This window comes from Choloepus didactylus, chromosome 18, assembly GCF_015220235.1.
Source record: "Choloepus didactylus isolate mChoDid1 chromosome 18, mChoDid1.pri, whole genome shotgun sequence".
NCBI lineage: Eukaryota > Metazoa > Chordata > Mammalia > Pilosa > Megalonychidae > Choloepus > Choloepus didactylus.
Genome location: NC_051324.1, coordinates 68,450,462 through 68,471,677, shown reverse-complemented (window position 1 = coordinate 68,471,677; position 21,216 = coordinate 68,450,462). Strand labels below are relative to the sequence as shown.

The following is a 21,216-nucleotide window of genomic DNA, read 5'->3' as shown; positions in this document are numbered from 1 at the left end:
AATGCAGGCGGGTTTCCTGACTCCTGCGGCCCTGCCTTGCTCACCATCTCACGCCCTAACATACAATCCACGTGAGCAGGACCCACACCCCAGAAGGAGCTGGGCCTTCTATGCGCAAAACAGAATGACAGGTCGGCCAGGGAGGGGAGGGCTCGTGCTGAGCGAGCAGAGGGGGTGGGAAAGGCCTTTGCTGACACGGGTTCAGGACGGTGGGGGCAGGCCGCCTGCCTGCTTGCTCACTGCTTTCTTTCTCTTTCTCTCTGATCGAGCATCAGAGGGGAACGGACCTGCCCCTCCAGGTTCCACTTGCCCATAGCCCCCTCTTTCCCCATGAGCAAAGCCAAAGCTGCTCGCCCCTCCAAGAGGAAGAGGGGATGCGTATCTCGCTGAGCCCCTGGTTCAAGGGGCTGGGAGACTGCACACCATTGTCGCCACCACCAGGGGGAGCAGGAGGGCCCTGGAAATCCAGCCCCGAGACCCGCCGGCCCTGGAGAGCCAGCAGGGGCACCCGAAGTGCAGAGGATGGAGGACTGGGAATTGGCTGTCAAAAGCAGGTCGCTCAGATGTCCCCCCAGAAGTCCCTTTGAACCAAACAGTGGAGGAGGCCCTTTGAAATATACCCAGAATCCAGCCACTTCTCACCACCCCCACTGCTAACCCCTGGCCGAGCCTCCTTCACCTCCTCCTGGGTTATCTCCACCATCTCCTAACCACCCTCCTGCCTTCTGCCTTACCCCCAGGACAGTCTTCTCAGCTCACAGACAGACTGACACACATGCTGGTATAATTCCCTCTGCTTGACTTGCTCCCACCCAACAGGGTACAGCAAGACGTGAGATGGTGAGCAAGGCTGTCACCCAGGATTACGTGACACTATGCAAGCTTTGTCCAAGCAAACTGGGGAGAGAGACTCTCCCTGGCTGTCCTCAGAGAACCCAGCTGCCCTGTTTGGACAGGGCCAAGTGGCAAGCAACTGTGAGTATCCCCAGCCGACAGCTGGCCAGGAAATGGCCATGTGAGCCTCAGGGGGGCCCCAGCTGCAGCAAGGAGCCCGGCCTGGCTGACACACTGACCGCACCAACGTGAGACCCTGAGCAGAGGACCCTGCCAGGCTGGGCCTGGACCCCTGACACACGGAAACTGAGAGGTAATAAATGGGTGTCGTTTTAAGCCACTAAAATTTGTGGAATTTGGTATGAAAAGGTAGAAAACTCATAGACCAATCTTTGTAAAATGTAAGTCAACCCGTGCCTCCTCTGCTGGGGACCTGAAGAAAGCTCTCCGTGCTCTGCCCCGCCAGCCCCCCTCACTCACTGCGCTGCAGACCCCAGGCTCCTCTGCTGGCGCTCAAACACATCAGGCTCTGCTCCCACCCGCCCGGGTATTTCCTTGGAGCTGTTCCTAGGGCCTGGCTGGGAACTTCTCCCCCTCAGGAAGCCCCCTGACTAATTCTCACTTAGCTTAAATCTCACCCTTGCAACGCGGTCTCCCAGATCACCAACCCACTGCTCCCAGAGCCCTGACCCTGCTCTCTGTTTCTTTCTTCCATGGCACCTATCGCCTCCTAGCAGACAATGCATTTTATTTGCTCCTTGAGGGCAGAGACTTTTGCCTGCCTCTTTGGATCACTGAGGCATCCCTCATGCCTAGGACAGGGCCCGCTAGGGAGGATTCACTCAGAAAGTATTTTGAATGATTGAACAACATGAAACCTGATTTTAGAAGCCCCCTCCCCCCACCTCAGTCCCCAGCTGCAGCCCTGCCACTGATTCCCCGGGTGCCACTGGGGTGTCAAAGGAGCACGAAGAGAGGGAGCTTGAGACAGCAACAGAAGTAAGTGACCAAGTCAGCTGCAGGACTCCCACACGCCAGCAGCGGGCGAACCTGCCCAGATCCAAATGGCAGAGCCTGCCTCGTCTTCAGGCCTCCTGGAGGGTGGGGGGTGACAGCCTGAACTTTGGAGTCAGAGCCTGGGATTGGAGTTTCAAAGTTACCCCATATTACTTAACCTCACTAAGGCTCATTTTGTTTATCTGGAGAGATAATAACGACACCTCACCAGATGGTCATAGGTGATTACATAACTGTCTCATGCAAGGCAGTCAGAGCGTCTGGCCCAGTGTGCACTCAGGAGGGACAGTGTGGAGGAGGTGGGGGACTAGCAGTAGCCTGGAAGTTCCCCTATCCAGGACAGAATGCTTTCCTGAGCCCTCCCCACCCCAGCCTCCACACCCAGGGATGGGACATCCGTGGAATTGTCTTCTACCTCATCCCACCAGCATTCAGCCCCCGGCCTTGGGGGTGCGTCCCAGGACAGGGGTGAGGCCAGAGCACCTCCTCCCTCCCGGGGGCCCAGGAACAATCTCACGTGACCCTAAGGCAAACAAGTAACACCCTCAAGGGGGAGACCAGGCTTGGGACTCAGTGGGGGTCAAAGCCAACCAAGAGCTATTGGGGAAAGTTGCTTTCTTGATTTAGAGGGAACTTTCCTTTGCTGCTTCTAGAAGTTTCCCTCTTCTGACACATTAGCCTTACTGCTCAGCCTTGACAGTTTTTTCTCTTTCCTTCTCAGGCTCAAAAAGCTGCAGCTGTGCCCATGTTCTTGTTGTCCCAACACCTCTTACTTCCCCAGAAGAAGTGAAGTGACCAGCCCACGGCCCCGTGCCAAGCAGAGGCAGGTCCTGGAGCGGAGGCCAGGCCTCCCAGTGTTGCCCTGGGCAGGGCTCGTTCCATCGAATGGGGCTTTTCTGGAATCCTGCCCCAGTGGAAAGATGGCCCAGCCACCAGCCAACCGGGGACTTCGTGGAAAGGAGCTCTTCTGCCCCCTGCTGGAGCCTTGTTGTAACGACCATCCAGGTGTAAGACGACTACAGCAAGGCGCTCTCGGGAGCTGTGCAGTGCACAGTGCAAGCAGCTGTCCCAGCTCCAAAGCATCTAATCCCCCAGCCAGGCCTACCCTCCACTCCGACTACCATGGGCAATGGAAGTCAGAGGAGGCTTTGGAAGGACACTCACCAAAGTCGACTCAAACTCCAGGGAAATGGCCCCCAAGGCATTTTCCAGCAGCTCCTTTCTGGTGATGTCCATGATCACCACCTCTGTGGGCTCGCTTAGCTTTCGGATGTCCCACCACATGACCTGCAGGAGGAGGGGGTAGCTCTGAGATGGTAGGGTCCCTCCATTCACCTAGCAGCTGCCTTCTCTACTCCCTCTGCTTGTCAACAAATGTTTAAGACACACCTTCCGTGGGCTAGAACAGGGGTTCCCAGGGGGGCTCTACCTTCTGGACAGACAAGAGAAAAAGATAACCAACAGTCCGAGGCCCAGGCTGATGGGCAGCATGGCCAACAGTAGCTATAGGAGGTAGGAAATATGGGGCAGGAGGACCGCTAGGACTGTAAAGTGATCAGGGAAGGCTTCTTGGAGGAGGTGAGGTTTGAGCTGGGCCCTATAGGGAAGAGAAGTTTGGTATGGGACAGTGGGTGGGGGGTTGGGGGTTGTGGGAGGTGAGGAGGTTGGAAAGGGGGTTATAATCAGACAAGGATGGACTTAACGTGCCAGGAGGAGGGGGAGCAGATTTGATTCCAAGGGCACTGGGTGGCTTGGTGACTGCAGCCGAGGCAAAGGATGGAGCAGGCATTTGCCTGCCATAGCCACTGGAAGCCACTTTCTCCAGTTCCATCTTGGGAGCCCTCCAAACTTCTGCATGGCTGACTGGCCAGAGTTGCTGAGCTGGACACAGCTTTCCACGTGCTTCCCTGGGAGCCCCTAAGCCAGGCCAGGGCCTGGCCACCAGAGGCACACACGTGGCCACAAAGCCTTTTGCAAAGGCTTCCAGGAAAAGTGACTCCCAGCTATCGATCCTGGACAAGCAGCATCAGCAACACCTGGAAACTTATTAGAACTACAGAACCCCTGACCTTCCAAATCAGAGTCTGAATTTTAATAAGAACCCCGGAGGATTTGTTCTCTTCCAATGGGTCTCACACTTGAGCTTTTAGCAGGATTGACTGGAGGGCTTCATAAAATCCAGATGCCAGACCCACAGAATCAGTACTGCTAAGTGCGGACCCAGGAATCCATATTTTTAAAGGCTTCCACAATATGATAATATATAGCAACATTAAAAATGCACATATGCAGGGGGCAAGATAGAGGCATAAGGAGGTATGGAATTTAGTTAGTTCTCTGGAACAACTAGCATATAGCCAGGAACAACTAGTAAATAGTCTGAAACAACTGTTGGGGGACATCTGTGACCGGTCGCATATCACACATTAGCCTGGAATGGGTGGAACAGCTGAGATCACAGTATAAGAACTGTAAGTAAAGCTCCCCAAACTGCGGAGCTGGCACCCCTCCCCCACAGGCATGGCAGGCTGAGCTGAAACACTTCCCTGTGGGAAAAAGAAGCTGTCTACTAGGTGCAAGGGAAGGTAGCTCAACCAATCTCCAACCACAGTTTTAGTTAATGAATTTGAACTACTCAGTACAAGCTATGAGCACAGATAAACCTGGAGCAAGCAGGAAAGGAACCCGAGGTTTGTCTCGGCAGAGAGGAGGTGGGGCTGACAGAAAAAAATACATAAGTAAATAAAAACAGAGGCTTTTGGAGTCAGCTGAGCTCAGACTACTGGAAAAGGGCTGTGTGCCAAGAAAAGGGGCACATATAACCAGGCACCAATTCTGGTTCTTGACTGGTAACTGGGGGACTCGGTACCAGCTCAGAAGGGGATTTCTTTCTTTTTAACTTTTTTTTTTTTTCTTCACATTCCAAGTAGCTCATTAGAGAGAGCCTCGGGCATTTTCAATTGTCAGGGTTGACCCAGGCAAGGGTAGAGTTAAGATCGTTAGAGAGACAAAGGAAGAAGTCAAATGTAGGAGATAAATCCTTAAAGGGCTTATTTTCCCTAAGAAAAGGGGGAGGCAAGGCCCTGCTTAAGTGGCTGCCCTCCCTCAGAGAACTCAAACCCTAGGGCTTGGAGGAAAAAAAAAAATCAGAAACAGCTTAAGTTGACTTCTGACACTGTCAGCCCACGGCAGGGACAGTGCCTATTGAGAATTAAAGGCAATGCACCTCTTTATGCTGGTGGGGAGCTGCAGGCTGACAAGCACCACCCACCTGCTGGGCATGATAGGAAAAGCACAACGTCTAGAGGCCTCACAAGAAAGCCTAACAATTTTCTGGGTCTCATCCTTAGGGAAACTTGATACTGATCACACCCTCTTCCTGAGATCTGGGCCCTTCTGGTCTTGGAAAATCTGATTGGGGTAATCAAGGAAACCAGATGCCTAGTGTTTTAGTTTGCTAATGCTGCGGAATGCAAAACACCAGAGATGGATTGGCTTTTATAAAAAGGGGGTTTATTTGGCTACACAGCTACAGTCTTAAGGCCATAAAGTGTCCAAGGTAACACATCAGTAATCGGGTACCTTCACTGGAGGATGGCCAATGGTGTCCGGAAAACCTCTGTTAGCTGGTGTCTTAGTTTGCTAATGCTGGAGAATGCAAAACACCAGAGATGGATAGGCTTTTATAAAACGGGGGTTTATTTCACTACACAGTTACAGTCTTAAGGCCACAAAGCGTCCAAGGTAACACCTCAGCAATCGGGTACCTTCACCGGAGGATGGCCAATGGCATCCGGAAAACCTCTGCTAGCTTGGAAGGCAGCTGGCATCTGCTCCAAAGCTCCGGCCTCAAAACGGCTTTCTCCCAGGACGTTACTCTCTAGCAAGCTTGCTTCTCTTCAAAACATCACTCCCAGCTGCACTCTCTTTCCTCTTTGAGTCAGCTCATTTATATAGCTCCACCGATCAAGGCCCATCCCCGAATGGGCGGGGCCACACCTCCATGAGAACATCTCATCAGAATCATTTCCCACAGATGGGTGGGGCACATTCCAAGCAAATCCAACCAGCACCAAAACTTCTGCCCCACACAAGACCACAAAGATAATGGCATTTGGGGGACACAATACACTCAAACTGGCACAGCTGGGAAGGCACGTGGTTGGCATCTGCTCCAAAGTTCTGGTTTCAAAATGGCTTTCTCCCAGGACCTTCCTCTCTAGCAAGCTTGCTCCTTTTCAAAACGTCACTCACAGCTGCACTGAGTTCCATCTCTTTGAGTCAGCACGTTTATATGGCTCCACTGATCAAGGCCCACCCTGAATGGGTGGGGCCACGCCTCCATGGAAATATCCCAGCAGTTATCATCTACAGTTGGGTGGGGCACATCTCCATGCAAACAACCTAATTCAAACGTTCCAACTTAATCCCCACTATTCTGTCTGCCCCACAAGATTGCAACAAAGAATATGGCTTTTTCTGGGGGACATAATACATTCAAACCGGCACACCTAGACACAAAAAATTATGAATGACACTAGAAAAAATGAAGATATGTCCCAGTCAAAGGAATAAATTTACACTTCAAATGAGATACAGGAATTGAAACAACTAATTAAAGATCTTCAAACAAATATACTAAATCAATTAAAAAATCAAATTAATGAGTTGAGGGAAGTTATGGCAAAAGAGATGAAGAACATAAAGAAGACACTGAATGAACATAAGAACTTAAAAGCTTGAAAAAACAATTGGCAGAACTTAAGGGATGAAAGGCACAAAAGAAGAGATGAAAAACACAATAGAGACATACAACAGCCTATTTGAAGAAGCAGAAGAAAGGATTCAGGAACTGGAGGACAAGACATCTGAAATGCTACACAAAAAAGAACAGATAGGGAAAAGAAAGGAAAAATATGAGCAGGGTCTCAGGGAATTGAATGACAACATGAAGAGCATGAATATATGTGTCATGGGTGTCCCCAAAGGAGAAGAGAATGGAAAAGAGGCAGAAGCAATAATAGAGGAAATAATAACTGAAAATTTCCCATCTCTTATGAAAAACATAAAATTGCAGACCAAAGAAGCGCAGTGTACCCCAAACAGAACAGATCCAAATAGACCTACTCCAAGACACTTAATAATCAGATTATCAAATGTCAAAGACAAAGAGAGAATTCTGAAAGCAGCAAGAGAAAAGCAATTCATCACATAGAAAGGAAGCTCAATAAGACTATGTGCAGATTTCTCAGTAGAAACCAAGAAGGCAAGAAGGAAGTGGCATGATATATTTAAGATACTGAAAGAGAAAAAACTGCCAACCAAGAATTCTATATCTGGTAAAACTGTCCTTCAAAAATGAGGGAAAGCTTAAAATATTTTCAGACAAACAGACACAGAGAGTTTGTGAACAAGAGACCTGCTCTATAAGAAATAGTACAGGGAGCACTACAGGCAGATACGAAAAGACAGGAGGGAGAGGTTTGGAGAAGAGAGTAGAAATGAAGACTATCAGTAAGAGTAAAAAGAGAGAGGATGGGGAAAATAAATAATAAAATAAAATAAAATTAAAATTAAATTAAATTAAAATAAAAAAAAAATAAAATAAAATAGATATGACACATAAATTCCAAAAGTCAAAATGGTAGACAATGGACATTAAGTTGAGTGAAATCAGCCATAAATAAAAGGACAGGTACTCGAGGGTCTCACTAATATGAACTAACATTGATGAGCAAAATTTGAGAGTTAAGGTTGAGAACACATGTTATCAGGACATAGAAAGAGGTTAGAAATTGGGCATTTGATGCAGAAGGAGTACATAAGGGTAAACAGGATTGATTGTATAGATCCAGAAATGGATAGCATAATACTGTGTGATAGTAGCACAATATTCTAAGTACACTGAACAAAGATGTCTGTAAGTAAAGCTGAAAGAGGAGTGCTGGGGCAAGTATGACACCAGAAGGAAACATAGATGATAAAGACAGGATCTGTATAACTTAGTGAAACCAAGAGTGGTCAATGATGGTGAATAAATGTACAAATATAAAAATGTTATTACATGTAGGAGAACAAATGGATGTCAGTCTTGCAAGGTGTTGAAAATTAGATGATACAAGGGAAAAAATACTATCAATGCAAACTAGAGTCTATAGTAAAAAGGCAATATACAAAAGCTAAATGTCTATAAGAGGGGGTTATAAGGCAGTGATATGGGATTCTTGGTGGCGGTGGTGTTGTCAGACGTTTTCATTGTATTTTACTTTCTTTTTACTTTCTTCTGTCTTTTATATTTTCATTCTTCATTTTTTTTTCTCCTTTTCCTCTTTCTTTGCAGAAGAAATGGAAATGTCCTTATATAGGTTGTGGAAATGAATGCATAACTATGTGATGATAAGGGAGTCATTGATTGTTTACTTAGAATGGATTCTATGGTGTGTGAATAAAACTGTTTAAAAAATAAAGAGGGAGACAAGTGCTGGAGAAAATGTGGAGAGGGATGTACCTATTCACTGTCGATAGGGAAGTAGAATGGTGCAGCCCATCTGGAGGGCAGTGTGGTGGTTCCACAGGAAGCTAACTATGGGGTTGCCATATGGTCCTGCAGCCCTGTTACTGGGTATATACTTGGAAGCACTGAGAGCAGGGACATGAATGGACATTGCACACTGGTGTTTGTGGCGGCAGTATTCACGATTTGCAACGGATGGAGGTGACCTAAGGGTACATTGACTGATAAACGGAATGGTGAACTGTGTTGTATACATTCAATGGTATACTGAGCAGCAGCAAGAAGAAATGAAGTTGTGAGGTGTGTAACTAGGTGAATAGACCTTGAGGACAGTATGTTGAGTGAAATAAGCCCAAATTGAAAAGATAAACATTATAATGCCTCATTAATATGGACTAACTATAATATGCAAACTCTGAGAATTGAATCTGAGGCCATAGGTTATCAGGGGACGGCTTATGGTAAAGGTTCCTAGATTGTAAAGTCTTACAGCAGTCACATCTGTTCATGAGTTGTGATGGTTATCTCTAAATTCTGAGATGCTGAGTTGTTTATGTATAACCTGGTTGGTCCCTGGAACTTTGGGTAACTGTGTGACACCTGAGACTCAGAGCCAGACTTTGGCAGCTATGAATGTCAGCGTTACCCCATACAGCAAATGTTAAAGAAGCTGAAAAAGAGGTAAGACTTCAATTAGAGATATGAACAAAAGGACTTGGTTAGGAGTAAGGTAAACCAGACTAAAGGGAAAAGGATGACATTGTGTTTTAAAACTTCAACTTCTATGTGAGACCAAAGGAATTGATGTTTATTTGGTGGAAAATCTATATTTTCTGTAGCAAATTTAACTTGTATGGTCAGTTTATTCAAACACCATAATTATATGGAACTTGAATAGGGGGTGAGATCTGGTTGGTTTGTACAGGTTAGCATGAAACCCTGACACATCCCAGAGTAATTTGGGCAGAGAAAAAAAAAAGTATTTGCAAAGCCCCCTCATATTCTCACAAGCACTGGGGACTACCATTGTAGTAGGCTAAGCCCTTCATCTTGGGACTTGCCCTTATGAAATTTATTACTGCAAGGGAGTGGCTAAGCCTACTTTTAATTGTGCTTTAGAGTCACCCCCAGAGAACCTCTTTTGTTGGTCAGATGTGTGTGGCCTCTCTCAAAGCCAACACTGCAGGAAAACTCACTGCTCTCTCCCCGCCTACGCGGGACATCACTCCCAGGGGTATAAATCCCTCCAGCAAAGTGGGACGTGACTCCCGAGGATGAGCCTCAACACAGCATTGTGGGATTGAGACAGCCTTCTTGACCAAAAGGGGGAAGAGAAATGAAACAAAATAAAGTTTCAATGACTGAGAGATTTCAAATGCAGTCAAGAGGTCATTCTGGAGGTTATTCTTATGCATTTTATAGATATCCCTCTTTAGTTACTAGTGTATTAGAATAGCTAGAAGGAAATACCTGAAACTGTTTGTTCTAGTTTGCTAATGCTGCCAGAGTGCAAAACACCAGAAATGGATTGACTTTTATAAAAGGGGGTTTATTTGGTTACACAGTTACAGTCTTAAGGCCATAAAGTGTCCAAGGTAACACAACAGCAATCAAGTACCTTCACTGGAGGATGGCCAATGGTGTCCGGAAAACCTCTGTTAGCTGGGAAGGCATGTGGCTGGCGTCTGCTCCAAAGTTATGGTTTCAAAATGTCTTTCTCCCAGGACATTCCTCTCTAGGCTGCAGTTCCTCAAAAATGTCACTCTTAGTTGCACTTGGGATATTTGTCCTCTCTCAGCTTCTCTGGAGCAAGAGTCTGCTTTCAATGGCTGTTTTCAAACTGTCTCTCATCTGCAGCTCCTGTGCTTTCTTCAAAGTGTCCCTCTTGGCCATAGCTCCTCTTCAAAATGTCACTCTCAGCCACACTGAGTTCCTTCTGTTTGTCAGCTCATTTATATGGCTCCAGTGACTCAACTTAGACCCACCCCAAATGGGTGGAGCAACACCTCCATGGAAATTATCCAATCAGAGTCATCACCCACAGCTGGGTGGGGCACATTCCAAAGAAACACTCAAAGAATTACAATCTAATCAACACTGATAACGTCTGCCCACACAAGATTACATCAAAGATAATGGCATTTGGGGGGCACACTGTTGAACTGCAATCCAGTATCCTTGATTCTTGAAGATGATAATATAAGTGTATAGCTTATATGGTGTGACTGTGTGATTCTGAGAACGTTGTGGCTCACACTCCCTTTATCCAGTGTATGGACAGATGAGTAGAAAAAGGGTCAAAAAAGTAAATGAATAATGGCGGTGGGGGGGGGAGTAAAGAGTATGAGATATTTTGGGTGTTCTTTTGTACTTTTATTTTTATTTTTATTCTTATTTTCAATTTTATTTCTTAGAGTAATGAAAATTTAAAAAAAAATTAATTGTGGTGATGAATGTACAACTATATGATGATAACTGTGAACAACTGATTGTACACTTCGGATGATTGTATGGTATGTGAATATATCTCAATAAAATTGCATTAAAAAAATGCACATATGTTTTGACCCAGAAATCCCACTGCCAGGAAAGTAGGCTGTGGATTTACCTGAAGATGTGTTCAATAATCTATGTACAAACATATTCTGTGCTACCTTGTAGCAGCAAAAGGTTAGAAGCTACCAAAATAAATTAGGGTGGGACAGAGCTTGATGAAATATGAAACCATCTCTGAGAAATAGTAAGTGAAAATCATCAAGTGCAGAACAGTGTGTAAGGCATGCAAAACGAGGTGGTGAAGGGGACAGATATGTATTTGCGTGTTTCTGCAGAGACTATTCTTGCAGGGGTAAGCAACGGCTGCCTACAGGAAGGGAGACGCTCGTGGACAGAGGTGGGAGGGAGACATTTCACTGTCCACCTGCTTTACCTTTTGGATTTTGTGTTCCATTAGCACAAATTACCTACTATACTATTTTAAAAACAAAATGTAAAAGGCAATGCTCCCCCAAGTGATTCTGACGGGGAATCAGGGAACTCGCACCTCTCCTGCCCCCCACCCCTCCTCGCACGCCCCAGCACCTGGCTGCTCAGTACCTGCCCATCTGTGGACGCTGAGAAGCACTCGGTGCCCGTCTTGGACTGCAGCCAGATGGTGCCGTACACAGGGTCTCGGTGGCTGAACTCGATGGTGGACAGCTCTGCCACCAGGCTGCCCTTTCGGGTGTCCCAACAGGCTGGCGGGGAAGGAAGTGAAGGGGATAGATGGGTGTTACTTCTCTTGGTTTGGTAGGTATGTGGTTTTTCAGAATCAGAGCTAGGATCAATCCAGCCTGAGATTCCTACCAGCCCTGAAGCCCCACAGGATCTCTATGGAGAGACCCTAGAATCCAAGCTTCATTCATGCATTGAGCCCTTGCCACGTACTGGGCACCAGACGAAGCACTGGGGAAGCCTGTGGGAGCAGGACAGGCTCTGTCCCTGGGGCGGCAGGGAGAGGTTCCCTGAGCACACTCCGGGCTGTGACTGCTGTGGCCGGGGAGCCCAAGAGGGGAAGCCTCCTGGAGGGAGTGACAGCCAACCAAGACAGAAGATGAGCCATAGGATGCAGTAAGCAGGAAAAGTCCGTGGAAAGGCCGCAAGAGGTAAGAAGCCTGGCAGAACCTCCTGCTGCAGAGATTGCAGAGATGTGTCTGTCTAACCCTCTCTGCCTTTGCTGCCTCCTCTTGGAAAGAACCTACAGAGGAACTCCATCCTTTACTCCAATGGTCACTGGGGCTTTGCCTTTTCCGCTTTACCAAGAGAGAAGTGAAGCTTATCTAATTTTTGCCCTGATAGATTTTATTTTCCTTCTCCTGTGAGACTAAAGTAAGGACCCACCCTATTACTCAGAGCTGTTTCTAGAAAGCTGGTTTTTATAAAACAACAAAAACATTCAATCCATAAATTTTATGTAATATTCTGTCAAGTTCAAGGCATTTGCTGCTGGACTAGCCTGGCCCAGAAATGTGCTTTCTTAGATAATTCTGCTCAACTGGGGCAAAGCAGCGCTCGAGGGTGGGTCCCCCTGGGTTTCCTGAAGCCCTTTTCACCGGCAGCAGGAGCCCAGAGCTGGGGCTGGTCTAAGCTGCATGAAAAGCCACTGAAAGGGCTTATGAATAATTTATTCCTGAATAAATCATAGCGAAGTGGTGCCTCTGCAGGGTTTTAGAGCCCTGGCACCCAGATAATTTGGCAGGGAGATTTATGGGGCAGCAGGAGGGGGGAGAGAAGAGACCTCAGGAGACCAGGAGGCAGTCTGGTCACAGGTTTCTGAGAAGTTTCTTGTCCATTCCTGCTCCTACTCCTGAAGGGAGAAGGGAGGAAAGAAGAGGACGTGCAGAAGTAGGAGGGATGGGGAACCTTACTTTGCTCAAGGTCAAGACTGGCCTGGGCTGAAGTCAGGATTATTATTTGGTTTTCTTGTCTGATTGCCCTGATTAGAACATCAAAAAACATGATGGCAACAGACATCTTTGACTTGTTTCTGATCTTAAGGGGAAAGCTTTCGGACTGGGTTGGGGTCTGGCTACTGGAGGGCTAGGGGTGAAGGGCAGGCAGGACTTCCATAGCCGGCAGGGGCAGCTTTCTTCCAAATTCACTAAGGATCAAAAAATCAGTTTTCCAGGTGTGAGGACAATGACTATAGCATATAAGGACCTTCAAAAACTTTTCTTCCATAAAAGCAATGAGAAAATTGAGAAAAAAAGAGATACAGAATCAACCTTTTCAGAATTCTGGAAATTATTCAAAGGCTCACAGCAATCCCTATAACATTTATTCAAGAGAACTGTCTGAATTTCAGTAAGGATAGCAAGCCTTGTAGCATTTTAACTTGTTAAACCCTACAGTTTACTAATTAACCCCCCTCCCCTACTCTAGCTCCGTGGGAGCCCTAAAAAATAACAGTTGGCATTTTCAGTGAAAACCAATAGCCTGGTAGATACTGGAGGCTGCAGAATGGGGCAGAAACTTTTTAGAAGCCACATTGGCAAAGAATAGTTATGGTTTGCCCTGTCTCTACTTGTAGCTTGACTTCATTCAGAGGGCACCCAGTTCAAAAGCCTTTTTTTAATCAGAGCAACTGATGAAAATAATTATATGCAATCAATTAACTTTGCATCTGCCTTGAGGCTTTGGATAACAGGTGGGGAAATCAAAGGCTAACAAAAAAAAGCTTAAAAGGAAAAGTGGGAGCATGAGATGTCCATAGCGGGTTTGAAAAGTTCCAAATTCTTGAAAATCTAGAAGGGCACATACATGTGTAGGGCTTTGTGTGCCCAGGGCTGCGTGTATGCTCAGGAAAGACCCGAGAAGGCCCTAAGCTCTCACCTCACCAGGCAGAGGCTGAGGCAAAGCTGTCAAGTGCCTTGGCCGAGTATTAACATATGCCAAGACTGGAGACTTATTGACTCCAGGAGTTTCAGAAAACCACTTTCCAATCATTAACTGATCAATAACCAATCACAGACTTCAGTGGTCACACAGGACAAAGAATACAGACTTTACACAATACCAATAGCTCAAGCAATTCACTGAACAGATAGCTACTACCAAAACAGCAACCACAACAAATCTTGGGAAGGGGTAAGAATCTGATTTCCAGAGTTGCCCCATTATGTCATTTAAAATGTCAGTTTTAAACAACAACAACAACAAAGCATGAGATATGCAAATAAACAAGACAATATGGTCCATATGCAGGAAAAAAGCAATAAATGGAAACTGTCCCCAAGAAAGCCCAGATGTTAGAAATACTAGACAGAGACTTTAAATAAGCTATTTTGAACATGTTCAAAGAGCTAAAAGAAATCACATCTAAAGAACTAAAGGGAAACAAGAATGATGTCTTACCAATAGAGAATAAAAAAGGAAATCATTTTAAACAAAAGAACCGAAAAGAAAATCTGGAGCTGAAGTACAATAACTGAAATAAATATTCACTAGAGGGGGACAAACAGCAGATTTGAGCAAGCAGGAGAATCAGAAAACTTGAAGATAAGTCAATTGAGATTATCCAGTCTGAGAACCAAAAAGGATATTGAATGAAGAAAAATGAACAGAGCCTCAGAGACCTGTGGGATGTCATCAAATATATCAACACACATACAATGAAAGTCCCAAGAAGAGAGGAGGGAAGAAAGGGGCAGAAAGAATACTAGAAGAAATAGTGGCTGTAAACTTCCCAAATTTGATGAAAACCATTAATCTACACATCTAAGAAGCTTAATGAACTCTAAGTAGGATAAACTCAAAAACACCCACATCTAGACATATCATAATCACAGACAAAGACAGAGAATCTGGAAAGCAACAAGAGAAAAATGACTCATTACATACAAGGGATCCTTGATAAGATGAATGGCTAATTTCTCATCAGAAACCATGGATGCCAGGAGTCAGTGAGATGACATATTCAATGTAATGAAAGAAGAAAACCCTTCAATCAAGAATTCAATATCCAGCAAAACTATCCTTTAAAAATTAAGGAGAAATTAAGACAAATTGAGAATTTGTTGCTAGGAGACCTGTGCTACAAGAAATACTAAAGAGAGCCCTTCAGGACAGTGGACAAAATATTAGCAAATTGAATCCAGTGACATATAAAAAGATTATACATCATGACCAAGTGGGATTTTTTCCAGGAATATAAGGTTACTTCAACATATGAAAATCAATCAATGTAATATATCATATTAATAGAATAAAGGGCAAAACTCACATGATCATCTCAATAGTGGCAAAACCCAACACCCTTTCCTGATAAAAATATTCAACAAACTTGGAATAGAGTGAAGTTCCTCAAGTTAATAACAGCCATCTATGAAAAACCCACAGGTAATCTTACACTCAATGGTGAAAGACCGAAAGCTTTCCCCTTAAGATCAGACAGAAACAAGTCAAAGATGTCTGTTGCCATCACGTTTTTTGACATTGTACTGGAGGTTCTAATCAGGGCAATTAGACAAGAAAACCAAATAAAAGCATCTAGATTGCAAAGGAAAAAGTAAAACTATCTCTATTTGCAGATGACATGATCTTGTATATAGAAAATCCTATGGTATTTACAGAAAAGCCTGTTAGATCTAGTAAACAAGTTCAGCAAGTCTCCAGGATACAAGATCAATACACAAAATATTAGTTGTATCTATATAGTAGCAATCAAGAATCCAAAAATGAGATTAAGAAAACAATTACATTTACAATAGCATCAAAAAGAATAAAATACTCAGGAATAAACTTAACAAAAGGAATGCAAGTCTTGTACATTGAAAACAACAAAACATCATTTAAAGAAATTAAAGAAGACCTAAATAAATGGAAAGACGTATTATGTTCATGAATTGGAAGGCTTAATATTGTGAAGATGTAATATTCCCAAACTGATCTATAGGCTCAACGCAACCCTTATTAAATTTTCAGTTGCCTTTTATTTATTTATTTATTTTTTCAGAAATTAACAAGTTGGTCTTCAAATGTATACGGAAATGCAATGGACCCAGAATAACCTAAAGAAATTTGAAAAAGAAGAACGAGTTGCAGGATTCACATTTCCTGATTTCCAAACTTGCTGCAGAACCACCATAATCAAAACTATTTAGTATTGACGTAAGGACAGAGATGTAAATCCACAGAACAGAACTGAGAGCCCAGAAATAAACCCATACATCTATGTTCAATTAGTTTTCTGCAAGGTTGGCAAGACAAGTGAATGGGGAAAGAACAGTCTTCAACAACTGGTGTGGGGACAGTTGCAAAAGTGAAAATTCAGATCCTCACCTCACATCATATGCAATAATTAACTCAAAATGGAGCCAATGTAGAAGTCAAAACTATAATACTCTTAGAAGAAAACAGGTGTAAACCTTCATGACCTTGGATCAAGCAATGACTTCTTAGCTCTAACACCTAACACACAAATGACAAGAGAAAAAATAAACTGGACTTTATCAGAATGAAAAACTCCGTGCAGACTTTCAAGAAACCGAGGACAACCCATAGAATGGAAGAAAATACTTGCAACTCATACGTATCTCATAAGGATCTAGTGTCCAGAATATATAAAGATCTCATAACTCATGAGATGGTTATAATGGTTATAATAAAAAGACAAGTAACCCAGTTTAAAAATGGACAAAGGACTTGAATAGACATTTCTCCAAAAGAGATATACAAATGGCTAGTAAGTAGGTGAACAGGTGTTCAATACCATTAGCCTTCAGGTGTATGATACACAGAGCATCTCCCACCTGACCGGGGCCCAACCTAGCTCTTGCCTGCCTCCCCCTCCTCAGGGATCCCTTCCCGGAGCTCCCTGGGAGCACACAGAGCTTTGGCTGCTGTAACCTTGAACTCGGCCTGCCCTGAATGCATCTTGCTTTGAGAAAAGAACACACACCCAGATGTTTTTCCAAAACTTGCATGCACGCCTTTGGCACTCAGCCACTTTTATCCCAGCCCTATATAATCTAAAGAGCAGCTGCCCCAGGTGTGGACATACTCGAGTGAACGTCTTGCCACCTCGCTGTCCATCGTGAGGTAGCGGCAGCTCTCTGTACCTAAGTTCCCCTAATAAGCTTAAGGACCAATCACTCTGGCGTTTAGTGCCTCTTTCTTCGGAATCTCAACAGGCCCTGTTGTGGGGTGGTTTGGGGCAGCTCTGTCTGGGTATCCCCCCATTTCTTCTTTCAGGTGAGTCCTGCTGCTGGTTCAGTGGACGCAACATTAGGGAAATGCAAGCCAAAATCACAACCAGGCACCATTTACACCCTCTAGAAGGGCTATAATAAAAAAGACAGAAATAAGTGCCGGTGAGGATGTGGAGAAATTGGAACCCTCTGCACTGCTGGTACAGTCACTCTGGAAAACAGTTTGGCAGTTCCTCAAAAAGTTAAGAGCTACCATATGACTCAGAATTGTATTCTTGGAAGAGAATTCACAAGAGAATTGAAAACTTATGGTCGTATACAGCCTTGTATGCAAAGGTGCATCGCAGCAATATTCACAATAGCCAAAAAGTGGAAGCAATCCAAATGTCTGTCAGCTGACGAATGGAAGAATAAGATGTGGCGTATTCACACAATGGAATATTATTCGGCCAGAAAAAAAGGAATGAAGCACTGATCCATGTTACTTGGATGAACCATGAAAACATGGCACTCAGTGAAAGAGCGAGACAGAATAGGACATGTATTTTATGATCCCATTTATATGAAATGTCCAGAATAGTGAAGTGTCCAGAATACTATAATACTAAGGGAATATTAGCGGTTGATTGGGGATAAAGGGAGGGTGGAACTGGGACTGACTGCTAACAGGTTCAGGGTTTCCTTTTGGAGTAATGAAACTATTCTGAAATCAGATAGTCGTGGTGGTTCATAATCTGGTAATATGCTAAAAACCAATGAATTGAAAACCTTAAGGGGTGAATTTATTCATTTTATTTCTAGCTCAATAAAAATGTTTTTTCTAAGTATTCCTGCTGGGCTCCACCTCAGACCAATTAAATCAGAATCTCTTGGAGTGGGGCAGAGATGGCATTTTTTTCTTTTAAACTCCCCAGGTAATTTTAGAGTGACCTGCAGGGTGGCGAATCCTGATGCCAGCTCTCTCACCTGTCCACACCACCTCTTAGCTCCATGGGTACAGTGGATGCTTCTCTCTTAGGAGAAACACCCCAGGATGGGTGTGACGATGAAGGGGCACTGAGTGAGGCCTTGGGGATGGAGCACCGAGAGGCAGAGGGGCCAGGGGTCTGGCCAATAGCTGCTGGGTGGGCTTGTGGGGTCAGAGTTGCCAGAGCCTTGGCTTTTCCAAAAGAAGCTAGAAATGAAGATTTTTATGGGAAATTGTCCCATTAAAAAAGTTGGCTCAAAATTTTAAAAAGAGAAAAACACACTGAACAGGTCAATCAAGCAAATCCATAGCTTGTGTTTAGTAACTTTGCATCTTATTTAAGGATGAAGCATGAAGAGTGAAAATTGGCATAGTAAAAATTTCCCTTGACAAGTCCTTAAATTAGCCTTAAATCATTAGGACGTGGGATCCTGGAAGTGTAAAAGCCAGTGCTTTTCTTTTGGGGGGTGGGATAGAAAGGATGTAGGCGAAAAGGGCAACAGAAAAGACTAAAAAACCTTTTTCTCCCCCCCTTGCCTCCCACGTCTGGCATAAGGTGACACGAAGGGATCCCATGGTCTGTCCCTCAGCCGTAGGCTGTAACCTCTGGCCTACCCCAAACTGTCTGAATTTCTTCTTCGGCACCTGTTGGGGATTGACTCACGACCCACGCAAAAGGCACGTTCAGGTCCTAACGCCTGGGCCTGTGGGTGTGAACCCATTTGTCAGTAGGACCTTTGAAGATGGCCATTAGCTAAGGGGGGGCTTTCATCCAACATGGCTGAGGTCCTCATAAGCAATGGAAATTGGACACGGAAGAGAAGCCACAGGGACCTGCCACAAGCTGGAAGTCAATGGAACCCAGAAGAGAAAGGAGACGATGTCGCCATGTGCACGTCCACGTGACGTGGCAGAAAAGCCGAGGAGCCCCATAGACTGCCGGCCGGCCAGAGGATGCCGACCCTGGGAGGAAGCCAGCCTTCTAGCCTCTGAGATAATAAAGTCCTCTTGGGAAGCCAACCAATGTGTGGCATTTATTTTAGCAGCTGGGAAGCTAACACAGTACTCAAAGTCCTTTCTGAGCTGATCCCTGCCCACCCTGCCAGACCAACCTCCGGGGACTGGGACCTCAAACAGCCCAAACTCCTAAGAGTTTCTGGAAGCAGCCACGACCTTTCATGCCCTGCACCTTTATATATGCTGATCCCTCCTGGAACGCCCTTCCCAGGCCCCCTCACTCTCTTGCCAACCACGGCCCTCCCCAGGCAGAACTAGCCTGGGTACCGTTCACAGTAAATGTCCATTGATGTTACTTGAACTTTTTTTTTTTTAAACTTTTTATTTTAAACTAATTGCTGACTCACTCAAACTATAACAACGGCAGACACCGCCAGGGTGTCAGCATCCCCTGACTCACCGGGTGTCTGAGTCAGTCAGCTGTGGGAAGTCCCCCCACCCCAACCCTACTTCCTCCTCCCGATCTGGGTTGGCTTCTGGCTCAGGCCTGGCCCCTCCTTACCGATCTGCCCGTTGTAGCATCCTCCCAGGAGGATGTGGGAATCCTTGGGGTTGTACTCCAAGGTGATGAGAGGAGAAGATGGCTTCAGGGCAATTTCAGGCTTGTTGGGGTTTTCTATAAAGCAGGAAAAAAAAAAAAAAAATCCCACCAGGTCTGGAAAGAAGAGGACAGGTTAACCAGTTTAACCTTCCGCGCATAGAATGGTGGCAGGGAGGAAGCCAGGAAGGCCCATCTCTTTCTCCAGGCCACAATCTCTGGTCCTTGGTGGCCAGAATCCATCACACACAGCCCTGGAGCTCTTCTGATGGTTTTATTATTGAAGATCAGGTTTGGGGTAAGTGTAAGTGTGCGTGTGTGTAAGCATGTGTGTGAATTATATTTCTAACCCATTTCCCAGGATTGGTATGAAACAAGGTTTTGTCCCTAAGGTTTTTATATAAAGTCAACTCCTCGCTAACTTCTCCGAGACAGTTTCATCATCTGCATCCTGAGGCTAATGGTGGAGTCCAGCCTGTGGGGATGCTGTGAGAACTCAAGATACTGCTCATCTGTTCCACTCCAGGCAGCGCTGACACCCACCAATGGCACTGACATTTCTTTAATGATGATGGTGGTGATGGGGCACCTGAGAGGGTGATGCACCCTCCCTGGTGCCTGCCTGGGCACCTCTGTAACAGTCTGTGCCCCCAAGTCCCCTCCCCCTCGGGTCCCTTCCAGTCTGCTAGGGTCTCCTTCTGATTGGTCCTTCAGGGCCGAGGATTGGGGATGCACAGCATCCAGTCTTTAAGGCCCCTCATTAAGGATGTGGAAGTGGAGGGGGTTTCCAGCTTCTGATTTGGCCCTGCCTTCGAGCCCCAGTCTCTACCTTCCTCAGCCCTCGCTTGTGCTGGCCTCATGTGGGCCCTCGGCCTCCCCTGACCACCGGGACCCTCTCCGTCTCACCCAGGTCCCAGATGTATGAGTCATAACTCATGCCCGCCGGTGCCCGTTGAAAATCCAAGCAAGAGTATGCCACTGCCAACTTCCTGTTGTCATCGGGGTGCCAGGAGAGGTGTGTGGCTGCCCGCTTGATTTCTTGGGGATCCCTTTAGGGGAAAGCAAAGGGGGCAGCAGGCTGAAGCACAGCGCCCCCCCCCAAATTTATTTACTTATTTTTTTCATGAAAAAAAATCAAATATATTTAAGCAATCAATCACATTCACTCAGAGAAATTTACGTATTTGGGGGGTGGGGAGGGGATTTCTTTTTCAAACGAATGTAGAGGACTCCTATACATGGAAAACCAATGTCACCAGCCATAAACCGAAGGTAACGATAAAAATTAAACAACGGAAGCAAAACATTTAATTCCAGCCTGTTACTGTCACCTGCCGAAAGCTTGGAGCCTGAGGCCTGATCGCAGTTAACATTTAAAAAGGGGGAGGGGAGGGAGGGGGCATAAGCAAGAGTTAGTAAAGTGTTAAAGACTTAACGGTCCCAAACTAGACTTTCCCCATTAATCAGAAGGAAGGAACGGAAGTGGGACACTGCAAGCACTTTCTCCCCACGTGATTCACCCACTTGGCTCTTGCTTGGGTGCTACTGCAGTAGGCAGAACTTGGGCTGGGATTTTGGGTCCCCCCTCCCAAGGTGGGGCGATTTCTAATGCATCATCCGGCTGGGATGACTCAGGGGGGCT

The 21,216-nt window shown here is 45.6% G+C and overlaps 1 protein-coding gene across 3 annotated transcripts in view; it reads right to left on the bottom strand.

Moving 5' to 3' along the window:
- DNAI2 (dynein axonemal intermediate chain 2) overlaps positions 1–21,216 on the bottom strand; it is a 39,913-nt gene that overhangs the window by 6,979 nt on the left and 11,718 nt on the right. For all 3 annotated transcript variants that reach the window (XM_037810080.1, XM_037810079.1, XM_037810081.1), the window contains 4 exons: positions 20,481–20,623; positions 19,539–19,652; positions 11,462–11,601; positions 3,016–3,138 (listed from right to left, as the gene is read on the bottom strand). In XM_037810080.1, coding sequence (XP_037666008.1) covers positions 3,016–3,138; positions 11,462–11,601; positions 19,539–19,652; positions 20,481–20,623 — 520 coding nt within the window. The remainder of the gene's footprint in view (positions 1–3,015; positions 3,139–11,461; positions 11,602–19,538; positions 19,653–20,480; positions 20,624–21,216) is intronic.